We start from the raw sequence: 18,921 nt of genomic DNA, 5'->3' as shown, positions 1-18,921 counted from the left end.
CTGTCATTGACAATACAACTTATCTTCTGACAGATACCATATTCTTGTCATCTCCTCAAAGGCAGAGGAAATTCGCTCTCCACTATGTTTGCCTGGGAAATGTCTCCAGTCCAGCAAGTAGGATTCAAGGGCATAGCACTCCTTTGACTCGTTGCACAAATGAGCTGTTACTCCAAGGAAGCAGCGCAGCCTGCGATCAGACCAGATGTCGGTAGTTAAGGACACTGTTGATTGTTCAAACAGTCTCCTTAACTTGCTTTACCAGAACTGGTCTATGTTTCTCAGGAATTGTTCTTCTTGAGACTGGTGTGTACTTGTTATCCACAGTCTCAAGAAAGTGTCGAAAATGTTCATTTTCCACAAGGGACAGTGGCAGGCAACACCCAATTATCAGATCTTTAACAATGGCATCACTGACTGCTTGCTGCCTTGGGGACTGTAGATCTGCACTTTCTGGGCAGAGGATGCTCTAGTTAGGGTGTTGAAATTTACGAAGACTTCTGATATAAACTTTCCCAGTGTAACTGTATGGTGACCGTTAGCTTATCTGTCTTTATGCATGAATGCAGCCTCTCCTCCTGTCCTCCATCCTCTCTCTGTATGGAGGGGGTGTGTCAGTCACTCAGACTGTGTGACACTGGGCAGGTAACTTAGCAGCTGCAGCTGGGGGAGAATCATTACTACCGATGATGTGAAGTTATTAGCTGTTTTTGAGAGGGTCCTTTTTCACTCTTATCAGTAAGGCACCTACAAATGAGCCTATCAGTGGTGGTCTCGACCGGTCTCGTTCAAAAACCCAAGTCCGCTCACTCCGAGACAAGACCAAGTGAAAATGCCTTCGATTCCGAGACGAGACCAAGACCCTCAAAAAATGATCTTGAGACTAAGACCGGTCTCGAGTACGACAACACTAGTTTCAGCTGTTGACATGCGCACACACATCAACAATGAATCTGTACTTGTGCACCAGAGGCAGGGGTTGCAGGCTGTCCTCCATCGCCAAGCTGGCCAGCAAGACGGGGGGGGTTTCCAGATGGAGTGTCGGCTGGCGTGGTATCTCGCTCACATCAAAGACGTCAAATACCTTCAATTCAAGCCTCCAAAACACACCAAGAATTATTGTAATATATGTGCTCCTACACAGTACACACACAGTATATAATAAAGTGCACGTATTAATCAAATTGTAAAATACTTAGAGGTAGAAACTTTGAGGCGGCAGACATCGAGTGCGTTAACACAACGTAACAATCGTCAACTCGAAACCAACCCTTAAGTCTCACCACAAACACTGACTAAATGTTCAGGATACGACACATGACTAAATTTACGGTGTTACTTGAGCAAAGTATGACGTTTTTCATGGACTTGATATGAGCTTTCATTCATTTCAATGTACAAAGTCTGCCACCAGGAGTGGAAAACATAAAAGAGAACCAACACATATCAGTGATATAAGACACATTCTGCATTCAGAATTCTGGATTCAGTGATACGAAGACTTTGTACCAGGAGGAGCGGAGCAGGGTGACCTTACTCTCTCAGAAGGAAACTGACGGACGAAGCCGAGGGCACCCGAAGATGTCTAAATACGCTTGACCAATCAAAACATGCCAGTTTGGAGGGAGGCCTCTGATTGGCTGTTTCAAATTTAGAACAACAGGAAGTAGAAATTTAAAACACAGGTAGCGTTTCAGAAGGGGCCCATTTTTTTGATGGGGCGCAGCGGCAGGTCGGCGACACCAGCCCTTTTTAAATTGCAAATCCATGCATTCATGGAGATGTTCAATGTGTTAAAAAATATCACAAGTGAGCAAGCAAAAAAGAAAGAAACAACACCAGGGCTTTGAAATAGTGATATATTTATTTAAAGTAAATGGATTCAAATACAAACAAAATCCAATAACACACATAAAAAAGTTCACTTCCTCCCCTGGTCGGCTATTTTCTGAGCCGGCCCGGGGTCAGGGTGTTGTCCTCTGGCGCAGTGTTGCCAACTCCTCAGTAAGGAAAGTCGCTTTTGGCTGTCCGAAAAGTCGCTAGAAGTCGCCAAACGATGCCGTCACCTAATTTGCCTAATGTGCACGTGATCGCAATGGATGCTGTAAGAGAGTAGACAAAAAGTGTTTTAAAAAAAAACTAAATATGTTTTATTATACGTTTATAAAATATGCATATATAATACTGTATAATGCAATGATTTGGTGACAACGAATGCAATGAGTGAACCTTCACATTTATTTAACATCCCGCTATCCGATCCCACTCTTCAGCGGCGGCTTTGCACATGTGCGATTCATTTGCTGCCTGGACGCAGAAGGGTGAGGGCTCTTTATTATGTCTATAGGTGAGGGTCTCTGCTCCACTCCTGACTGCAGCTGCCAACTGCCGCACCACTAGAGGCGGTGATCGCCTGTGTGTGACTGCTTTCGGGCGGAGCAGGAAGAGCCCACTGCTCGCTGAGAAAATGAATTGCAGAACAAAGATATGTGCTTTCACGGAAGTCTCCAAATGTCAGAAAAGTCTCCAAAAACACCAGGAATAGTCGCTAGATTTGTCGCTAGTCGCTTTTGACATAAAAAGTCGCCGTGGAGAGTTGGAAAGTCGCCAGATTTAGCGAGAAAGTCGCCAAGTTGGCAACACTGCTCTGGTGAGGGCACAGAATCTATCGGTGGTGCCGCCGCTGCCACGCATGACTTTTAAAAACAGTGTGGCCGTGGTCTTTTGTCTGTGGCAGTTCATAGTCCCTGCAGACATGGAGTTTGTGGGGATTACAGGTGGCAGCAGGGACTTCTTGACCCTCCTCCTCCATGTCAGCCAGCTTCTTCATCCGCCGGAGCATCATTCTGGGGATGGACTGCACGTGGCTCTCCCACTGCACAGCCACTGCTGAGCGGTGTGTTCTCTGTCCACTGTGGGGGGGAAGGAGTGTCCCCTGTAGAAGGTGTGACTAAAGTCTCTGTGCTGGGGTTCCCCATAGATGTAGAAGGGGTTCCCTTGACACCTGGCTCAGCCAGGAGGTCCCTGTCCTTCTCCTCGTTCTTCCTCCTCCTGTACACAGTCATTCTGCTGGGGACTCTGGCGGATCAGGAGGAAGTGGCAGTTTGTAGCTGTTGCTGCTTTTGCCTCTGCTGCTGCTGCTTGTGGCATCTTCTTCCTCTCCTGTCTTGAGCCTGGCTGGCTCTGACCAAAAGAAATGAAATGTGCCAAAGGAACACAATCGCTGTTTTAATATTAATCTTATTTTGCCACTGAGCCACCCTGCGATATACTACATCCATACATGTGCCTGACATCCCTGTAGAGTGAAACATTTTCAAGCTGCTGCACACACCTTGATCAGAGTTCTCCTGCTGCTTCAAGTGTTTAGTCTTGGAGAAACACAGTCTCTGCTCCATCCTGAAGGTGAATGAAGAAAGCAAAGGTCAACCTGCTGACCTTTGACCAATCATTGTCCTCCGAAACCCTCCCATGGATCTTCCTGATTGTTCACTTACCTCTGCAGGCAGCACAGCGGGGGCCAGTCGTTCGGCGGGGCAACTGCCATCTCCTGGAAGAAAAGGTGTCGTTCGAGACAAAGACATTCCTAGGAAAGTGCCGGTCAGGTTGTTGGGTGATGAACTCAAAGAGTGAATACTGAGTGTTTGCAGGAAGACAGGGAGGAAGGAAGACAGGGTGTGGAGCACCTTCACGGAGCCAAAGGGTTGCACAAGCGTCAAACCTGCTTGACAGCCACTAGCTGTCAGTGCTGTCAAAGATCAGACTGAAACTGTCACACACTGTAAGGAAGTAGCTGTCAGCTCGGTTGATGGGGTCCCGGCAGCAGAGGTTGATGGAGGTGGGAGGCAGAGTGGGACCGGCCACGTTACTTCTGCAGATGATGATGATGAAGACAACAACCAAACTGTTGACAATTAAATAAAAAAAAACCAACAATACTACAATGTCTTTTTTGTTGAGTAAATTGACCAACTCAAACTTTCGGGGTCTTTGCTCCTCTTCTCTGCCAGCCAGTCCTCCACAGAGCAACCCTCAGTCCGAGAACAGAAGTGCTCTCCTCTGTAGCGGCTGTGGCAATACCCTGTGTCATTGGCCGACGACAGCGCAAGCCCAGGAAGTGCGCAGTGGCCTTCCTGGGCTTTTTGAAGAAGAGAGCACATTGTTCCCAGGTCCGTCGGTCCTGCTGTTTGTGCAGCCTCCTGAAGAAGAATGTGCTGCGGGGTACAGCTTGTGAGGAGGTGGAGGTGGACAGTGCAGAGGAAGCAGCAGATGCAGATGGAGCCTGAGAGGTGGAGGCTGAATGAGCCCGAGAAGTGGAGGCCAATGGAACGGTGGAAGAGGAGGAGGAGGAGTGGGGCGATGGGTTCTGAGAGGTGGAGCTTGATGCAGCAGCAGATGGGGTGGTGGTGGAGGAGGCTGAGGTGGCGGCTGCTGCAGTAGAAGTGGCACTGGCCTCGAGGGCATGAAACACTTGGGGTGCCAGGGGCCCACGGTGAGTGTCTGCCCGACCAGACATGTCCTCTGGGTGCTGTGTTTCCAGAGGCTGGTGGGGCAGCGATGGGTCCTGCAGCAGAGCCATGGCAGAAGGTAGAGGCTCTGCTGCTTTTCTTTCTGCACTGAACCCTGTCACATTTACCACGACGGCTTGTGTCTCAGCCAATTTACAGCGCTCGCTGTACCTGGCACAGACAGAGAAGATCCAATAATAACAAAAAACAGTGAAGTCTCAATAATCACCATGTGGACATGATGAAGACAGCACTGGACTCTTACCACTACACAAGACTCCGCTGGTTCATGTGGAACGATACGCTCCAGCCGGCCTCCCAATTGGCCACTCGCCCCGCCGGCAAAGGACCAACGGGAGCGCCGTTATTCAAATTACCCACGCACCGGCTAGGAGGCGCTGTTATTTGTCGTGTAGACCGAGGGAAGCGCTGTTCTTCGCGGTTTATCAACTATCTATCCATCCGTCCACATGTTTAATATATATATAATACAGATGTAGATTTATGTTATAAATGTTTGTTATAAATAAATAAAAAGGAACTATCAAAGTATGACAAGCAAGAAAAACACAACACCAGGGCTTTGCAATACCGATATATTTTATTTTCAAAAACCTCAGCTGATCTCTCTCTGGCCGGCTCTTTTCCTCGCCAGCCAGAGGTCAGGGTGCAGTCCCTGCGGCATGGCACAGAATCTCTCTGTGGTTTTGCCGCCATCGCTCGTAAGACCGCTGAAAAAACTGTGCCCGTAGTCTTTGGTCATCAGCAGGCCACAGAGCTGGCAGATGTGGATCTTGTGAGGCTTGTGGGACTGACGGGCGGGGACTCGCCGACCCTCCTCCTGCTCCTCAGCGACCTGCTTCCTGATACGCCATGAGGTGGTTCTGGGGACAGACAGCAAGTGGCTCTCCCACTGTTGTCGCAGCCACCGCTCGGAAGTCCTCTTCCCCTTGTCCTCCATTGGGCAGAAGAAGCGCCCCGGTAGAAGGCGTGGTCTGATTCCAGGTGCTGGTGTTGCCCGCAGAAGTAGCAGGGTTTCCCCGGAGCCATGGCTTGGTCGGTCTGGGCGAGGAGCTCCATGTCCTTCTCCTCCTTCTTCTTCCTCCTTTGTAGGGTCACCCGGGTGGGGAGCCTGGCGGACGAGGAGGAGGAGGAGGAGGGGGTGGGATGGGGTAGGGGGGGCCATGCAGCAAGGTTCAGCAGCAGCTGGCTGGATGCGGAGGAGGAGGAGGAGGCTGAAGGTTGCGGCCGTCGCCGCTTACAGCTCTTGGGAAGCTGCTGCCTGCTACCGCTTGTGGCATCTCCTTCCTCTTCCGTCCCTGGCTGGCTCCATACATCAGAGGAGGTGAACCCTGCTAAAGACACGACTATAAATAATATTCCGCACAGAGCGACACACGCACCCGGCCGTGTACTGCACCCATACTGTCTAGTCCCTTTAAAAGGGAAAAAAAAAAAAAACATTCAAGCTGCTGTACACACCTCAATCAGAGTCGTCCTCCTCCTCCTCCTGCTCCTGCTCCTCCAGGTGTTTGGCCTCAAACAAACGATTCCTAGGCTCCATCAGGAAGGCTAACGGACAGAGCAGAGGTGGTTCAGGCTGTTTTTAAAAGACTTAAGTCTAGGCTGGTCAGCCTGCTCACCTTTGAACGATCATTGGCCTCCCTCCTGTGGATCCTCCCCATTGTTCTCTCAGCTCCGCAGGCAGCACAGCAGGGGCCAGTCCTTCGGCGGGGCAGGAGGAAGGCAAACGCGTGAACGGCCACCATCTCCTGGAAGAAAAAGGTGTCGTCAGAGACAAAGACATTCCCAGATAAGTGTCCAGTCTAGACGTCGGGTGATCTACTTAAAGTGCCAATGCTGAGTGGTTGCAGGGAGGGGAGCCACCATCACGGAGTCAAAGAGCCGCACAAGCGTGAAACCAGCTAGACAGACACTACAGTTGTCAGTGGCTGTCAAAGATCACGCAGACCGACAAGGTTTAGACACTGTAAGTGAGTAAGTAAGTTAAGTACCTGTCATCTGGATCTTGGGGGTCCCGGCAGCAGGTTTCGATGGATCAGATGTGGGAGGCAGAGCGGGACCGGCCGCGTTACTTCTGCAGATGATGACGACGGCAACGAGAACAAAAGTGTTGGCAATGACCAACAAAACAAGAGGAAGAAGAAGAATACAATTTATTTATTTTTTTGTAGGGGAAATTGACCAACGCACCTTTTTGGGGTCCTTGCTCCTCTTCTCCGCTAGCCAGTCCTCCACGGTGCGACCCTCAGCCTGAGAACAGAAGTGCTCTCCTCCATAGCGGCTGTGGCCGTACTCTTTAGTTTTCGGCTGGCCACAGCGCGAGCACAGGAACCGCGAAGGGGACTTCCTGGGCTTTTTGAGGAAGAGAGCACCTTCTTCCTGGTCCCGTCGTGACTGCTCCTCGCGCAGCCTCCTGTAGAAGGCTGTGCTGCTGGGTACAGGATGCGAGGAGGTGGAGGTGGAGGCGGCAGCAGATGTCGTTGGAGCCTGAGAGTCGGAGGGCGATGGCGCCTGAGAGGTGGAGGCCGATGGAGCGGTGGAAGAGGAGGAGGAGGGGGGTGATGGAGCCTGCGAGGTGGAGCTTGATGCAGCAGCAGATGTGATGGTGGTGGAGGAGGAGGCAGCGGCAGCGGGCAGGGGTGCGCCAGGCTGAGGCTGTTGTGGCGGCGGCAGCAGATCAAACAAGTGAGTGGCAGAGAAGAAGCCGATGTCCGCCAGACTCTCCTCCTCCTCCTCTTGGTAGCCCTCGTCAGGCATCTCGGGCCCCTGTTCCGCCTGGTCCAGCTGGTCTGGAGTGTCTGGATCCTGGCCGGTTTTAATCAGCACGGCGCCCGTCTGGGAGAACAGGTACTCCACCCCGATGAGTTCCCCTGAAGGGAGGAAAGACAGGCCATGACCTCAAATGTTAAATAGGCGCGTGCGTGCGTGTGAGTGAGCGCTCCTCCCTGACAGTATACCTGTGTACTCCCCGGGCGGGGTGTAATTTTCAATCAGCGTCTGACCCAGGAACTCCTGGGTCAGCTGGTTGAAGCCGTGCTGAAACGCGGCACTGTAGCAGCGCAGCGTCGTCCGGCGGACTGGCTGCACCGAGGCCCTGCCTCGGTTCTCGTTCCACCTCACCAGTCCCTCCAGCAGGTACACCTGGAAGTGGAGGGCGCTGGCGCTCGTGCCTGCGAGGGAGGGAGGGGAGAAAGAAGTTAGAGGAGGACGGACGCAAAGAGCGTGAGAGATGAAAGATGCATTTCATGACGCGTCTCACCTGGGATGAAACGGCACTGGTGGAGGTGGAACGACTCCAGGGAGCTGGAGCCTCTGGCGCAGCGAAAAACGGGAAGCTTGACCCCCGCTCTGGTGACTTCCCCCACTTTCGCGTACAGGCTCACCCCCTCCGGATCCTGGATGCAAGCCAGGTGGCGACGCTGCGTCCTCCAGATGTCCTCCATCCTGCCGCGGTCAAGAAGCGGGACCCCCCTAGTGTCCGTCAGGTCCCAGAAGGAGTCCAGCAGCTCCTGGATGAGCTGCTCCGTCACTCGGGCTCCCCTGGTCCGACGGCGGCAGTGGCGGGCCAGCTCCCTGGGCGTGGGTGTCACCCTGGCGTCCCTCCCCTGCTCCGACTGCTTGGCCTCCACCAGGCGGGCCACGTCCCCGCCGTCCCACTCAAACATGGCGAAGGACAAGCGGGCCATGAAGGTGGCAAAAAGCTGGTGGCTGTCGGTGGTGATGCCTCTAGCCAAGCGGCGCATGAGGTGCCACACATCCAGGCGCACCACCAGCTGTTCCCAGTCCGCAAGCATGGCCGCCACCTGCAGAAGGAAAGGAAGATGCATTGGAGAAGGAAAACATGACACGTGTATGCAGGCACCGACACTCTCTCTCTTTCTCACACACACACTTCAAGCCCTTACTTTGCAAGGTGCGCCGCCCGTGCCGCAGCAGTCCCGGTTCACGTACAGGATCCGAGGAGGGTCCCGTCCAGCCTCCCTGTACCTCCGCACCAGCCCGTCCGCCATGGGCGCAAGCCCGCCCCCCTCAGCGGCGGTGAGGACGGAGATGAGCACCTGCCCGTGCTCGTTGCCCACATTGGTCACCCATTCGGCCGTCCCGGCGCCTTCCCCCGCGAGCTTCTTGGTCATCTGCGATGGAGGAGAAATGTGAGTAATTCCCTCCCTTTTTTTTTTCCTCCCCCAGTCACCTGTCAGCACCAGTCAGTCCACACTTGACCAAAAATGTGACAGCTTGCCTTTTTGGTGGAGTCCATCTTTAAGATGTCTCCAAAGATGGACGTGACCCTGGCTTTGGTCTCCATCAGACGAGTGAGGGCTTCTCGTACGTAGACGGAGAGGAGCCAGTGGACGGAGGGTACCGGGTGCATGGGCGGGAGCGACACGCGCCCGGGATGTTGTTGGAAACCCGGCACCCCGAGCTTGCGCAGCACCGACAGGTACAACATGGACCTGGTCATCCAGTCCCGGCAGTGCTGCTCCTCCAGGGTGGCGCGGAGGCGGGATGCCGAGTTGCCCAGGGTGCGCTCCTTGAGCTGCCCGATGACCGCTTTGTCACAGGACAGCCTGTCAAAGGAGGATGGATGAATTGAATGTCAAACAGGCGTTATCACATGACACCCCGACACCAACAACAAGTGCTACGATCGTAGAACGCTGTCAGTATTCAGGCCTGCGTTTCATGCGTTTTCACGTCCCGAGTGTGTTGTCGTGCCGCCGCCGCTTACTTGTAGGTGAGGACGGCCGGGAACATTTCCTGGTGGGGCTGGGCCAGCTGCTCCACGACGCAGGGCGCCCAGGCTGCGTACTTCCGCTGGCACGAGCCGCACTCGAGGTACTCGGTGCCAATGAAGTACCAGCCCGTCATGTCCAGGACTCTCCGCACCGTCCTGTACAGCCCGGCTCCAACCAGTCGGTGGCTGCAGTCGGGGCACACCAGCCTGTATGCCCACAACTTGTAGGGCAGCCAAAGGCAGAAGCGGCTCTGATAGAAGGCGTGGTGAGAGGCGGGGGGCTGCGCGTACAGCGGACGGGGCCCGGGGGGGTGCCACCACATGCGGAGGTCCGGGGTGAGGACCGATCTCCCTCTGGCATCCCGCATGAAGAGGGCCCGGCCCAGCCATTCGTGGTTCTCCTCCGGCAGCGTCTGCCTCCAGCCCTTGGGCAGCAGCTGCAAGCGTCACATTGATCAGTCAGCGGTTATGTCGAGACATCGATCTCTAGCTTTTAGGTTTCAGCTCTTTGTCATGCGTGATATACATCTCTGTACCTGTGCACCGGAGGAGGATGGGGCAGGGGTCTCGGGCCGTCCTCCTTCATCCCCCGCGGGCTCGCCAGGGGGAGGGGGGGTCCGGAAGAGGGAGGGTTTGGGTGGAGTGACAGCTGGCCCAGTGTCACCAATCTCTGTATATGACACACAAACACACAAGGGTCACACACCAGGACGTGTACACACACACACCACGAGTCAATATTCACTTACGAGACTCCACTTCCATGGCAGCGGTGAGTAGATCTATGTCGGAAGACTCAGAGGGGGCGACAGATGTGGCGCCTGTAGTCGCACGTGGAAAAGAATAAGTACACAAGTCAAGTGCGCTCACACGGGCGAAATGTGTAGGAACAGGAGGAACTTACTGAATGAGGGCTGCTGTGCCGGCTGGTGGGAGGAGGCTGGTGCTCCAGCTTCCATATCCCTGCCCAGTATGTATGTCTGAAGCACATACATACGCGACCCAGGCCTCACCCTCTGCCTCTTCACCCACTGCACATAACTGCAGACAGCGAGACAACAAACAGTCAAGGCCTGGCCGTCCCGTCACTTGAACTGGACGCACCTCAAGAGAGCAACACTTACGATCTCCTTTCGCCGAGGGGGGAGTCGTACAGGTCCCGCAGGGTCACCTCGCAGTGAGCGCCGAAACCCACGACGGCCCCGTCCATGCCTCGCACCGACGAGTGCCCCTCGCACATCCTACGCCTCTCGATGGTGGCGGCCGTTTCTGGGAAGAGACGAGCGTAGGAGGCGAGGGCGTCCTTGTTTGCAGCCAGGAGCGACTCGCTGTCCCTCTCCTGCATGTGAGCAACCAGGAGGCTGCTGGCGTAGCCCACGTCGTTGCTCAGGAGCCACTTGAACGTCTGCCCCTGGTATTTGCCAAACTGGAGCTCGCTCTCACTGAGCACCAGCTGGAAGCAACCAGGGTCACCTCCGGCCTGGAGCACACGGGTCTTCGCGTCCTCCCTCACCAGGTCGGGCTTCTTGACCTGCATGACCTTCACTTTCCCAGCTTGGGCCAGCCATCTCGCTGCAGGCGTTGGAGCCAGGGTGAGCTCGCTTGACGTAGCTCCGTGAAATCGGAATACGGGTTTGTAATCCATTCTGCAAAGAGTCACGCAAAACACCCTCTTTTAGCATGACGCCTGTAATCAAACGCACCCACGCGGGCGCACACACACACACGCACAAATTACAGAAAATGCACTCTTTGCCACACAGCGCCTGCCTCATTCATTCCTTCAAGTATAATGAGCAATGTATATTCATCAACAGATTAAAAAAATATCGCGGAACTGTTGGCGTCCACGGCAGTGGAAAACGCTGTACTTCCGTCCACGTTAAGACACACAAACGGGAGCTACACGTTCGGACACGACACCGACATAAATATGTGATGTTTATTGCTTCAAGTAGGACGTTTGCATGGAACCCATATCAAGTCTCATATTTTCCATTCATTCATTCATTCATTCATTCATTCAAATGGACAGTACAAAGTGCGCTTGCAGAAGCCGCAAACCTCAAAACAGTTGCAAGAAATATCAACGGTGCGAGACACACGCCAAGTAGACTGTCATTGGGTGTGATGAAGTGCAAGCAGTAGCAAGACAGATCAACGATACAACACCCACAAAGTCTGTAATTCGGTGTGATAAAGCTTTTCGTCTTAGTAGCGGGAGGAAGGGCGCAGCAAGACTTACCTCTCTGAGTCACAGAAGAAGAGTGACGGAAAATGTCGAGCGGTGCCGGAAAAAGGTAGGTAGATCCTGTCGACCAATCCAAAAATCTGCTGGTTAAAGCGAGCCGCCGATTGGCCGGCTGACAAAAAGAACAGCCTATTCAAATTAGCCGCGCGCCGACTTGGAGACCGTCGGAGGCGCTGTGTTATTCGTCGTGGAGACTGAGGGAGGCTCTGTGTTATTCGTCGTGGAGACTGAGGGAGGCTCTGTGTTATTCGTCGTGGAGACTGAGGGAGGCGCTGTGTTATTCGTCGTGGAGACTGAGGGAGGCGCTGTGGTATTCGTTGTGGAGACTGAGGGAGGCGCTGTGTTATTCGTCGTGGAGACTGAGGGAGGCGCTGGTCGTCGTGGTTTATCAAACGTCGAGCCATCCGTCCACACGTGTAATACCTATAATATATATTACATAGTGTGTCATATTGTGTGGAACATATATATTACATAGTATGTAATATATAAATATATATTTATACATATATCACACATATATAGATAGATTTGTTCTCAATGTTTATGTTACAAATAAATCAAAACGAACGATCAAAGTATGACAAGCAAAAAAAACACAACACCAGGGCTTTGCAATACCGATACATTTTATTTTCAAAAACCTCAATTGTTTTCTCTCTGGCCGGCTCTTTTCCTCGCCAGCCAGAGGTCAGGGTGCAGTCCCTGCAACAGGGCATAGAATCTCTCTGTGGTTTTGCCACTGCCACAGCTCGCAAGACCGCTGAAAGCACTGTGCCCGTAGTCTTTGGTCTGCGGCTGGCCACAGAGCTGGCAGACGTGGATCTTGTGGGACTTACTCGCCAACCCTCCTCCTCCTCCTCCTCTGCGGCGACCCGCTTCCGGTTACGCCAGGGGGTGGTTCTGGGGACAGACGGCGCGTGGCTCTCCCACTGTTGTTGTAGCCACTGCTCAGCAGTCCTCTGTCCCTCGTCCCCCATGGGGCAGAAGAAGCGCCCCCGGTAGAAGGCGTGGTCCGAGTCCAGGTGCTGGGGTTGCCCGCAGACGTAGCAGGGGTTCCCCCGGGGCCATGGCTTGGTCAGTCTGGGCAAGGAGCTTCCTGTCCTTCTCCTTCTTCTTCCTCCTGTGTATCCCTGGTGGGGACCCTGGCGGACGAGGAGGAGGAGGAGGGTTGGGGGGGCGACGCGGCCGGCTCCGGCGGCTGCCTGGATGCGGAGGAGGAGGCTGAAGGGTGCGGCCGTCGCCGCTTGTGGCGTCTCCTTCCTCTCCCGTTCCTGGCTGGCCTTGTACATCAGAGGAGGTGAACCCTGCTAAAGACACACAACTATTAATAATATTCCGCATGGAGCGACACACGCAGCTGGCCGTGTACTGCACCCATACTGTTGTGGCGAGACGGGGGTGATGAAGTACAAGAGTTTTTGTTCAGATAATAAGCTAAACCGACAACGCCACCTGGGGAGTTTCGCCCCAGGAGATAGGTTTCATTCAAATTCACCATTAAGACACGCAAGTAAGTTTACTCAAGGCAGGAGACACGTCTGTAGAAACAAGCATGCTTTTTATTTAAAACACTAAAACACCACTCACACAGGGGCAAGTCAGGAGGGAAACTAATTTAAAGCTGAGGCTTACCAGGGTGCGTGGCCTACCGACTCATGCAGAGGATCCCAAATTATAAACACCTAGACACAAGTGACAATCACACACACAGCACACACACACACTGTGAGGATACCCCAAACCCAGGGGAGCACAGCACACAAAAGGGGGAAGGGGGGTCCCCGCCACCAGGTCACCACCACCACCGGACCTCAGCAACTAAGGAGAAACAAAAAGAAATTAGTGGGGTCGCAACAAAATTCAACAATCAAATATCCAAAAATTATACAAATCAGAAACTACACAACACAAACTACAAACAAAAGAAATAAAGGCAAAGGCTGAAAGAATAACCCACTGTTCTACCAAGATGGCAAAACCCAAGATATTAACAAATTAAGCCAGAAATAACAAAACAGAAATAAACAATAGGGGGGGGGCTAACCCCACATTTCAGTCATTACATTAAAATTGTAACAAGGAAGATGATAAAACCTTGGCGCAAGCAAAGACAACAAAAAGAAAACAGAAACAAGGAAATGCAGAAAGCAAAATACAACAAAGGCCTACAACAAAGGCACAATGCAGGAAACAAACTATAAAGGAGACAAAACAATAAAAAACAAAATGTAATAGAGACAAAGCAGCAGCAGTCCTCCGTAGATGGCGCGTTAGTCGCTTAGTTCAAGACGCGGACCCGTTCTGCTGGTGCTGCCGTCACTCGCACACCATTGGCTGAGGGCTGGCTATCAGTTAGCGGATTGACCACTAGGACACACGCACACCAGAAGAGGGAGAGAGTACCGCGCAGCTACCAGCGTCCACCTACAATCAGGCTAAAGTTAGCCGCGTTAATGATCAGTAACGATTACAGGCAAAGAGGGAGAAACTTACCACAGGAGGCCATTTAGGTGACACACACACGAGCCTGGAGGGCACCAAATCGGCCGCTCTGCAGCACAATACACAATCATTAGCTCAATGCAACGTGAGCCAAGAGCAGCAGGTGAGCAGACAAGCCGCGTTACCTGTCCGAAGCAAAACATCCGGCGCGGAAATGACGTCACCCGTCAGGAGCAGCGAGAGAGAGAGATGGGGCAGGGAGGGAATCGCCCCTGTTATGAGTGAGGGCGCCTCCGGTGGTTGGCTGTGCAATTGCCAATTAGGAATGACAGCTCACAGCTGTCTGTGCTGCCACACTGTCTTGTCCTTTTTGAAGCGGGGGGGGGGGGGGGGGACAAAAAAACAAACAGTTTTCAAGCTGCTGTACACACCTGGATCAGAGTCGTCCTCCTCCTCCTCCTCCTCTGGCTCCTTCAGGTGTTTGGCCTTAAACAAACGCTTCCCAGGCTCCATCACGAAGGTTAACGGAGAGAGCAGAGGTGGTTCAGGCTGTTTTTAAAAGACTTTACTCTGGGCTCGTCAGCCTGCTCACCTTTGACCGATCGTTGGCCTCCCTCCCGTGGATCCTCCCCATTGTTCTCTCACCTCCGCAGGCAGCACAGCAGGGGCCAGTCCTTCAGCGGGGCAGAAGGAAGGCAAACGCGTGAACGGCCGCCATCTCCTGGAAGAAAAAGGTGTCGTCAGAGACAAAGACATTCCCAGGAAAGTGTCCAGTCTGGACGTTGGGTGATCTACTTAAAGTGCCAATGCTGAGTGGCTGCAGGGAGGGGAGCCACCATCACGGAGCCAAAGAGCCACACAAGCGTGAAACCAGCTAGACAGACACTACAGCTGTCAGTGGCTGTCAAAGATCACGCAGACCGACAAGGTTTAGACACTGTAAGTGAGTAAGTAAGTTAAGTACCTGTCATCTGGATCTTGGGGGTCCCGGCCGCAGATTTCGATGGATCGGATGCGGCTGGGATCAGCTGGTGCGCCTGGATGTGTGTCCTCACTTCGTGAGGGGTGTCAGCAGCTGTATGCTACCTTCATGACTTGCTTGTCCTTGATTTGTTTTTTTTTGTTTTTTAGTGGAATGGGGGTGACATGGCTGCCTAGTGGAGGCCAAGCAGTCTCAGTAAGAAAGGGACGCTAGGCTGACACTGACACTCAGGGAGCTGGCCTGCCACTGCTGCTGTTGGACCAGCAAAGCTGGAGATGGAACTCCTGGGACCTGACAGAAACCACAGGCATCCTCATTGACATCATCCTGGATGGTGATCTGGAGGACGCATCATCCACGGCCCGCATCCAGGATCCGAAGGGGGTGAGCCTTTACACCAGTGGGGGGGGATCATCCCAGGTGAGACAAGTCATTCACTGCGTACAGCTCATGTACTTTTCGTCTCTGTCCATCAAACTTCTTGCTTCCTCCTCCAGTTCCAGGCTTACCTGATAACTCAGTAACGACAACCTTCTTCTTTGTATTAATATATTTACACTTGAATGAAGATGGCGTCCAAGATGGCGCTGTAGGAAACGGCAGCCACTCCGAACGCTCTGAGCACTGTTTTTGTTTCTACTGTTCTTTTTGTTCTTTTTGTTTCCTTTTCTTACCTTTACTTCCTTGAGAAGTTCATAAACGTATATCCTATGGATACGGCAACTTTACAAATGAGAGCCAACACTCTCGCTTATTCTAGAGTAATTGCTCTTAAAAACTTCAAACAGGGACACAGACACAACATCCCAGTGGAGCTGCGGAGACGCTACCGAGGCTGCAAAGCTGGGGCTAAGCTAAAGGCGCAGCTGGCACGAAACCGGAGGCGCTTCAAACCATCGATTCCCTCCGTGATTATGGGCAACGTCAATTCGCTACCGAATAAGATAGACGAGTTTGTCGCTCTGGAAAAACAGCGGATCTACCGTGAGTGCAGCTTGTTCATCCTAACGTAGACATGGCTAACCGATATTATACCGGATGCTAACGTTGACCTGCAAGGTTTCACTGCGGTGAGAGCGGACAGGGACATGAGGGCATGCGGGAAAAGCAAAGGTGGGGGACTTATTATCTACACCAACAACCATTGGTGTAACCCTGGCCATGTCTCAGTGAAGGTGGTTTTGTGTTGCCCTAATCTGGAGCTGCTAGCCGTTAGCATGAGGCCATATTATCTGCCGAGGGAGTTCAGTCACGTGATCTCCCTCTGTGTGTACATCCCTTCGACGGCGGACGCGGCCACTGCACGTGAAAGGATCCACAGTGTCACTGCACGGCTGCAGACCCAACATCCTGAGGCCTTCATGATCATTTCTGGAGACTTCAATCATATCACCCTGGACTCTACCCTGGCTGCTTTCCATCAGGTTGTCGACTGTCCCACAAGGAAGAACAGGACGATTGACCTACTGTATTCCAACGTTAAGGAGGCATACAGAGTCACCGCCCTCCCCCCACTGGGCAAGTCGGACCACAACCTGGTGCATGCACAGCCCCAGTACACCCCCCTGACAGGCAGTCTCTACCCGCACCATCAAGAGATGGACTCCTGCAGCAGAGGAGGCCCTGAGAGACTGCTACAACACCACACACTGGGATGTACTGCTGGGTGCACATGATGAGGACATAGATGGGATGACTCACTGTCTCACAGACTACCTCAACTTCTGTGCAGATGTGGTTGCCCCCACCAAGACTGTTCGGTGTTATCCAAATAACAAACCATGGATAACACACGAAGTCAAGGATGTCCTCAACAGGAAGAAGAGGGCCTTCAGGACAAAGGACAAGGAGGAGATGAGAGCAGCACAGAGGGAGGTGAAACGCTGCCTGAAGGAGGCAAAGGAGTCCTACAGGAGGAAGGTGGAGCAAAAGCTGAAGGAGAACAACTTGAGGGAGGTCTGGGAGGGTGTCAAAACCATCACCGGCCACAAAGCCAGGGCCAGCACGGAGGGGGGAGGGGTGGAGAGAGCAAATGACCTGAACAAGTTCTTCAACAGGTTCAGCCAGTCCACCTCACACCACCCTCCAACGCCCCCCCCCCCCTCCCCCTCTGCAACAGCTGAGCAGCCTCCTTCCTACTCCATGGCCCACCGCCCCTCCCCCTCCACAGCAACTGAACAGCCCCCCTCCACCCCTCCCTCCACCACCCCCCCCCCCTTCTCACAATCTCCACAACCCCCTCCTTGCTTCACAGCTGACCAGGTGAGAGGAGAACTGAGGAAGCTTCGGCCCCGAAAGGCAGCGGGACCAGACAGAGTGTGTCCCCGGCTCCTCAAGACCTGTGTTGCTGAACTGGGGGAGCCGCTACAACGGGTCTTCAACCTGAGTCTGCAGCTCGGGAAAGTGCCCACCCTATGGAAGACGTCATGTATCGTTCCAGTTCCTAAAAAGAACCGGCTCAGCGAGCTGAACGACTTCCGACCGGTGGCACTAACTTCACACCTGATGAAGACTCTGGAGCGGCTCTTCCTCAACCTCCTCAGGCCTCAGGTGCAGCATGCTGAGGACCCTCTACAGTTTGCCTACTGGGGGAAGGTCGGTGTGGAGGACGCAGTCCTCTACCTGCTACACCGAGCCCACTCGCATCTGGACAAGGGGAAAGGCACAGTGAGGATCCTCTTCCTGGATTTCTCAAGTGCCTTTAATACGATCCAGCCCCCTGCACTACAGGACAAGCTCATACGAATGCGAGTGGACCCTGGCCTGATTGCTTGTATATCCAGCTACCTCACTGACAGGCCACAGTTCGTCAGGCTGAAGGACATCACGTCTGACACTGTGGTCAGCAGCATCGGTGCTCCGCAGGGGACTGTACTGTCCCCTATCCTCTTCACCCTTTACACCGCGGACTTCTGCTATAACTCTGAACTGTGTCACATCCAGAAGTTCGCAGATGACACAGCCATCGCGGGGTGTATCAGGGACAATGAAGAGGAGGAGTACAGGTGCCTGGTGAGGAACTTTGTTGCCTGGTGCCACAACAACAGCCTGCAGCTCAACACCTCCAAAACTAAGGAGCTGGTCATTGACTTTGGGAGGGACAGACCCAGTCCTAGACCAGTTCTGATAGGAACGGAGGAGGTCGAGGTCGTACAGACCTATAAATATCTTGGGCTGTGGCTGGACAACAGGCTGGACTGGACAAGTAACACGAGGCAGCTGTACAAGAAGGCTCAGAGCAGGATGTACTTCCTGAGGAGGCTGAGAGCCTTCAACATCTGCAGGAGGCTCCTGTGGATGTTCTATCAGTCTGTGGTCTTCAGCGTCCTGTCCTACGCTGTGGTGTGCTGGGGAGGGAGTGTGACAAAGGCAGACCTCTCCAGGCTGGAGAAGCTGATCAGGCGGGCCAGCTCAGTGGTTGGGATGAAGCTGGACCCTCTGGCAACAGTAGAAGAGAGAGGAAATTTGGACAAACTGCTGGACATTCTGGACAATGTCAGCCACCCTCTGCACACTGTCACCACCAGCCAGAGAAGCCTGTTCAGCCAGAGGCTGCTCCTCCCCAAGTGCAGGACCAACAGACTGAAGAACTCCTTCATCCCCCAAGCCATCAAACTGTTAAACTCCTCACGGAGGGGGGGAGGGCCAACAGAAGGACTGTAGGAGAGGGCTGAGCACCATTAGCTTGCCTTGATAACAACCAGACACTCATTTGCAGTATAAGAGACTGTATATTATTATTTTTATTATTATTATTATTCTTGTTACTACTGCTGCTACTATTATTATTATTATTATTATCATTATTATTATTATTATAACTATTGTTATATTTTTTGATTATATTATATAATCATCATTATATTATATCATCATCATTATTATTGTTATAATTATATTATTGTTATAATAACAATTAAGAACAATTAATATTTTGATTATTCCTTTCACTATGCACATGTAAATATGCATATAT

General features: G+C 52.8%; 3 protein-coding genes across 3 annotated transcripts in view; 1 reads left to right on the top strand and 2 right to left on the bottom strand.

Annotated features, from left to right (window-relative positions):
- Window positions 1-18,921, top strand: part of LOC147241955 (uncharacterized) — a 184,751-nt gene that overhangs the window by 97,470 nt on the left and 68,360 nt on the right. The gene's annotated exons all lie outside the window — the stretch shown is intronic.
- On the bottom strand, window positions 5,856-8,218 carry LOC147241961 (uncharacterized). Its single transcript, XM_086192322.1, has 5 exons — window positions 7,792-8,218; window positions 7,490-7,702; window positions 6,723-7,402; window positions 6,524-6,606; window positions 5,856-6,280 (listed from the first exon to the last, which is right to left on the bottom strand). The coding sequence occupies exons 1-4, from the start codon at window positions 8,216-8,218 to the stop codon at window positions 6,601-6,603; spliced, it is 1,326 nt and encodes a 441-aa protein (XP_086048448.1). The 3' UTR covers window positions 5,856-6,280; window positions 6,524-6,600.
- LOC147241960 (uncharacterized) lies at window positions 8,728-14,149 on the bottom strand. Its single transcript, XM_086192321.1, has 9 exons — window positions 14,015-14,149; window positions 12,358-12,828; window positions 11,513-11,941; window positions 10,392-10,913; window positions 10,172-10,308; window positions 10,017-10,088; window positions 9,804-9,937; window positions 9,262-9,704; window positions 8,728-9,100 (listed from the first exon to the last, which is right to left on the bottom strand). The coding sequence occupies exons 3-9, from the start codon at window positions 11,920-11,922 to the stop codon at window positions 8,728-8,730; spliced, it is 2,091 nt and encodes a 696-aa protein (XP_086048447.1). The 5' UTR covers window positions 11,923-11,941; window positions 12,358-12,828; window positions 14,015-14,149.

Source organism: Aulostomus chinensis, chromosome 21 (assembly GCF_037954235.1).
Source record: "Aulostomus chinensis isolate RoL2024-O1b breed Wild chromosome 21, RoL_Achi_v1.0, whole genome shotgun sequence".
NCBI lineage: Eukaryota > Metazoa > Chordata > Actinopteri > Syngnathiformes > Aulostomidae > Aulostomus > Aulostomus chinensis.
The sequence above is the reverse complement of the archived record's forward strand: the minus strand, read 5'-3'. Positions and strand labels throughout refer to the sequence as shown.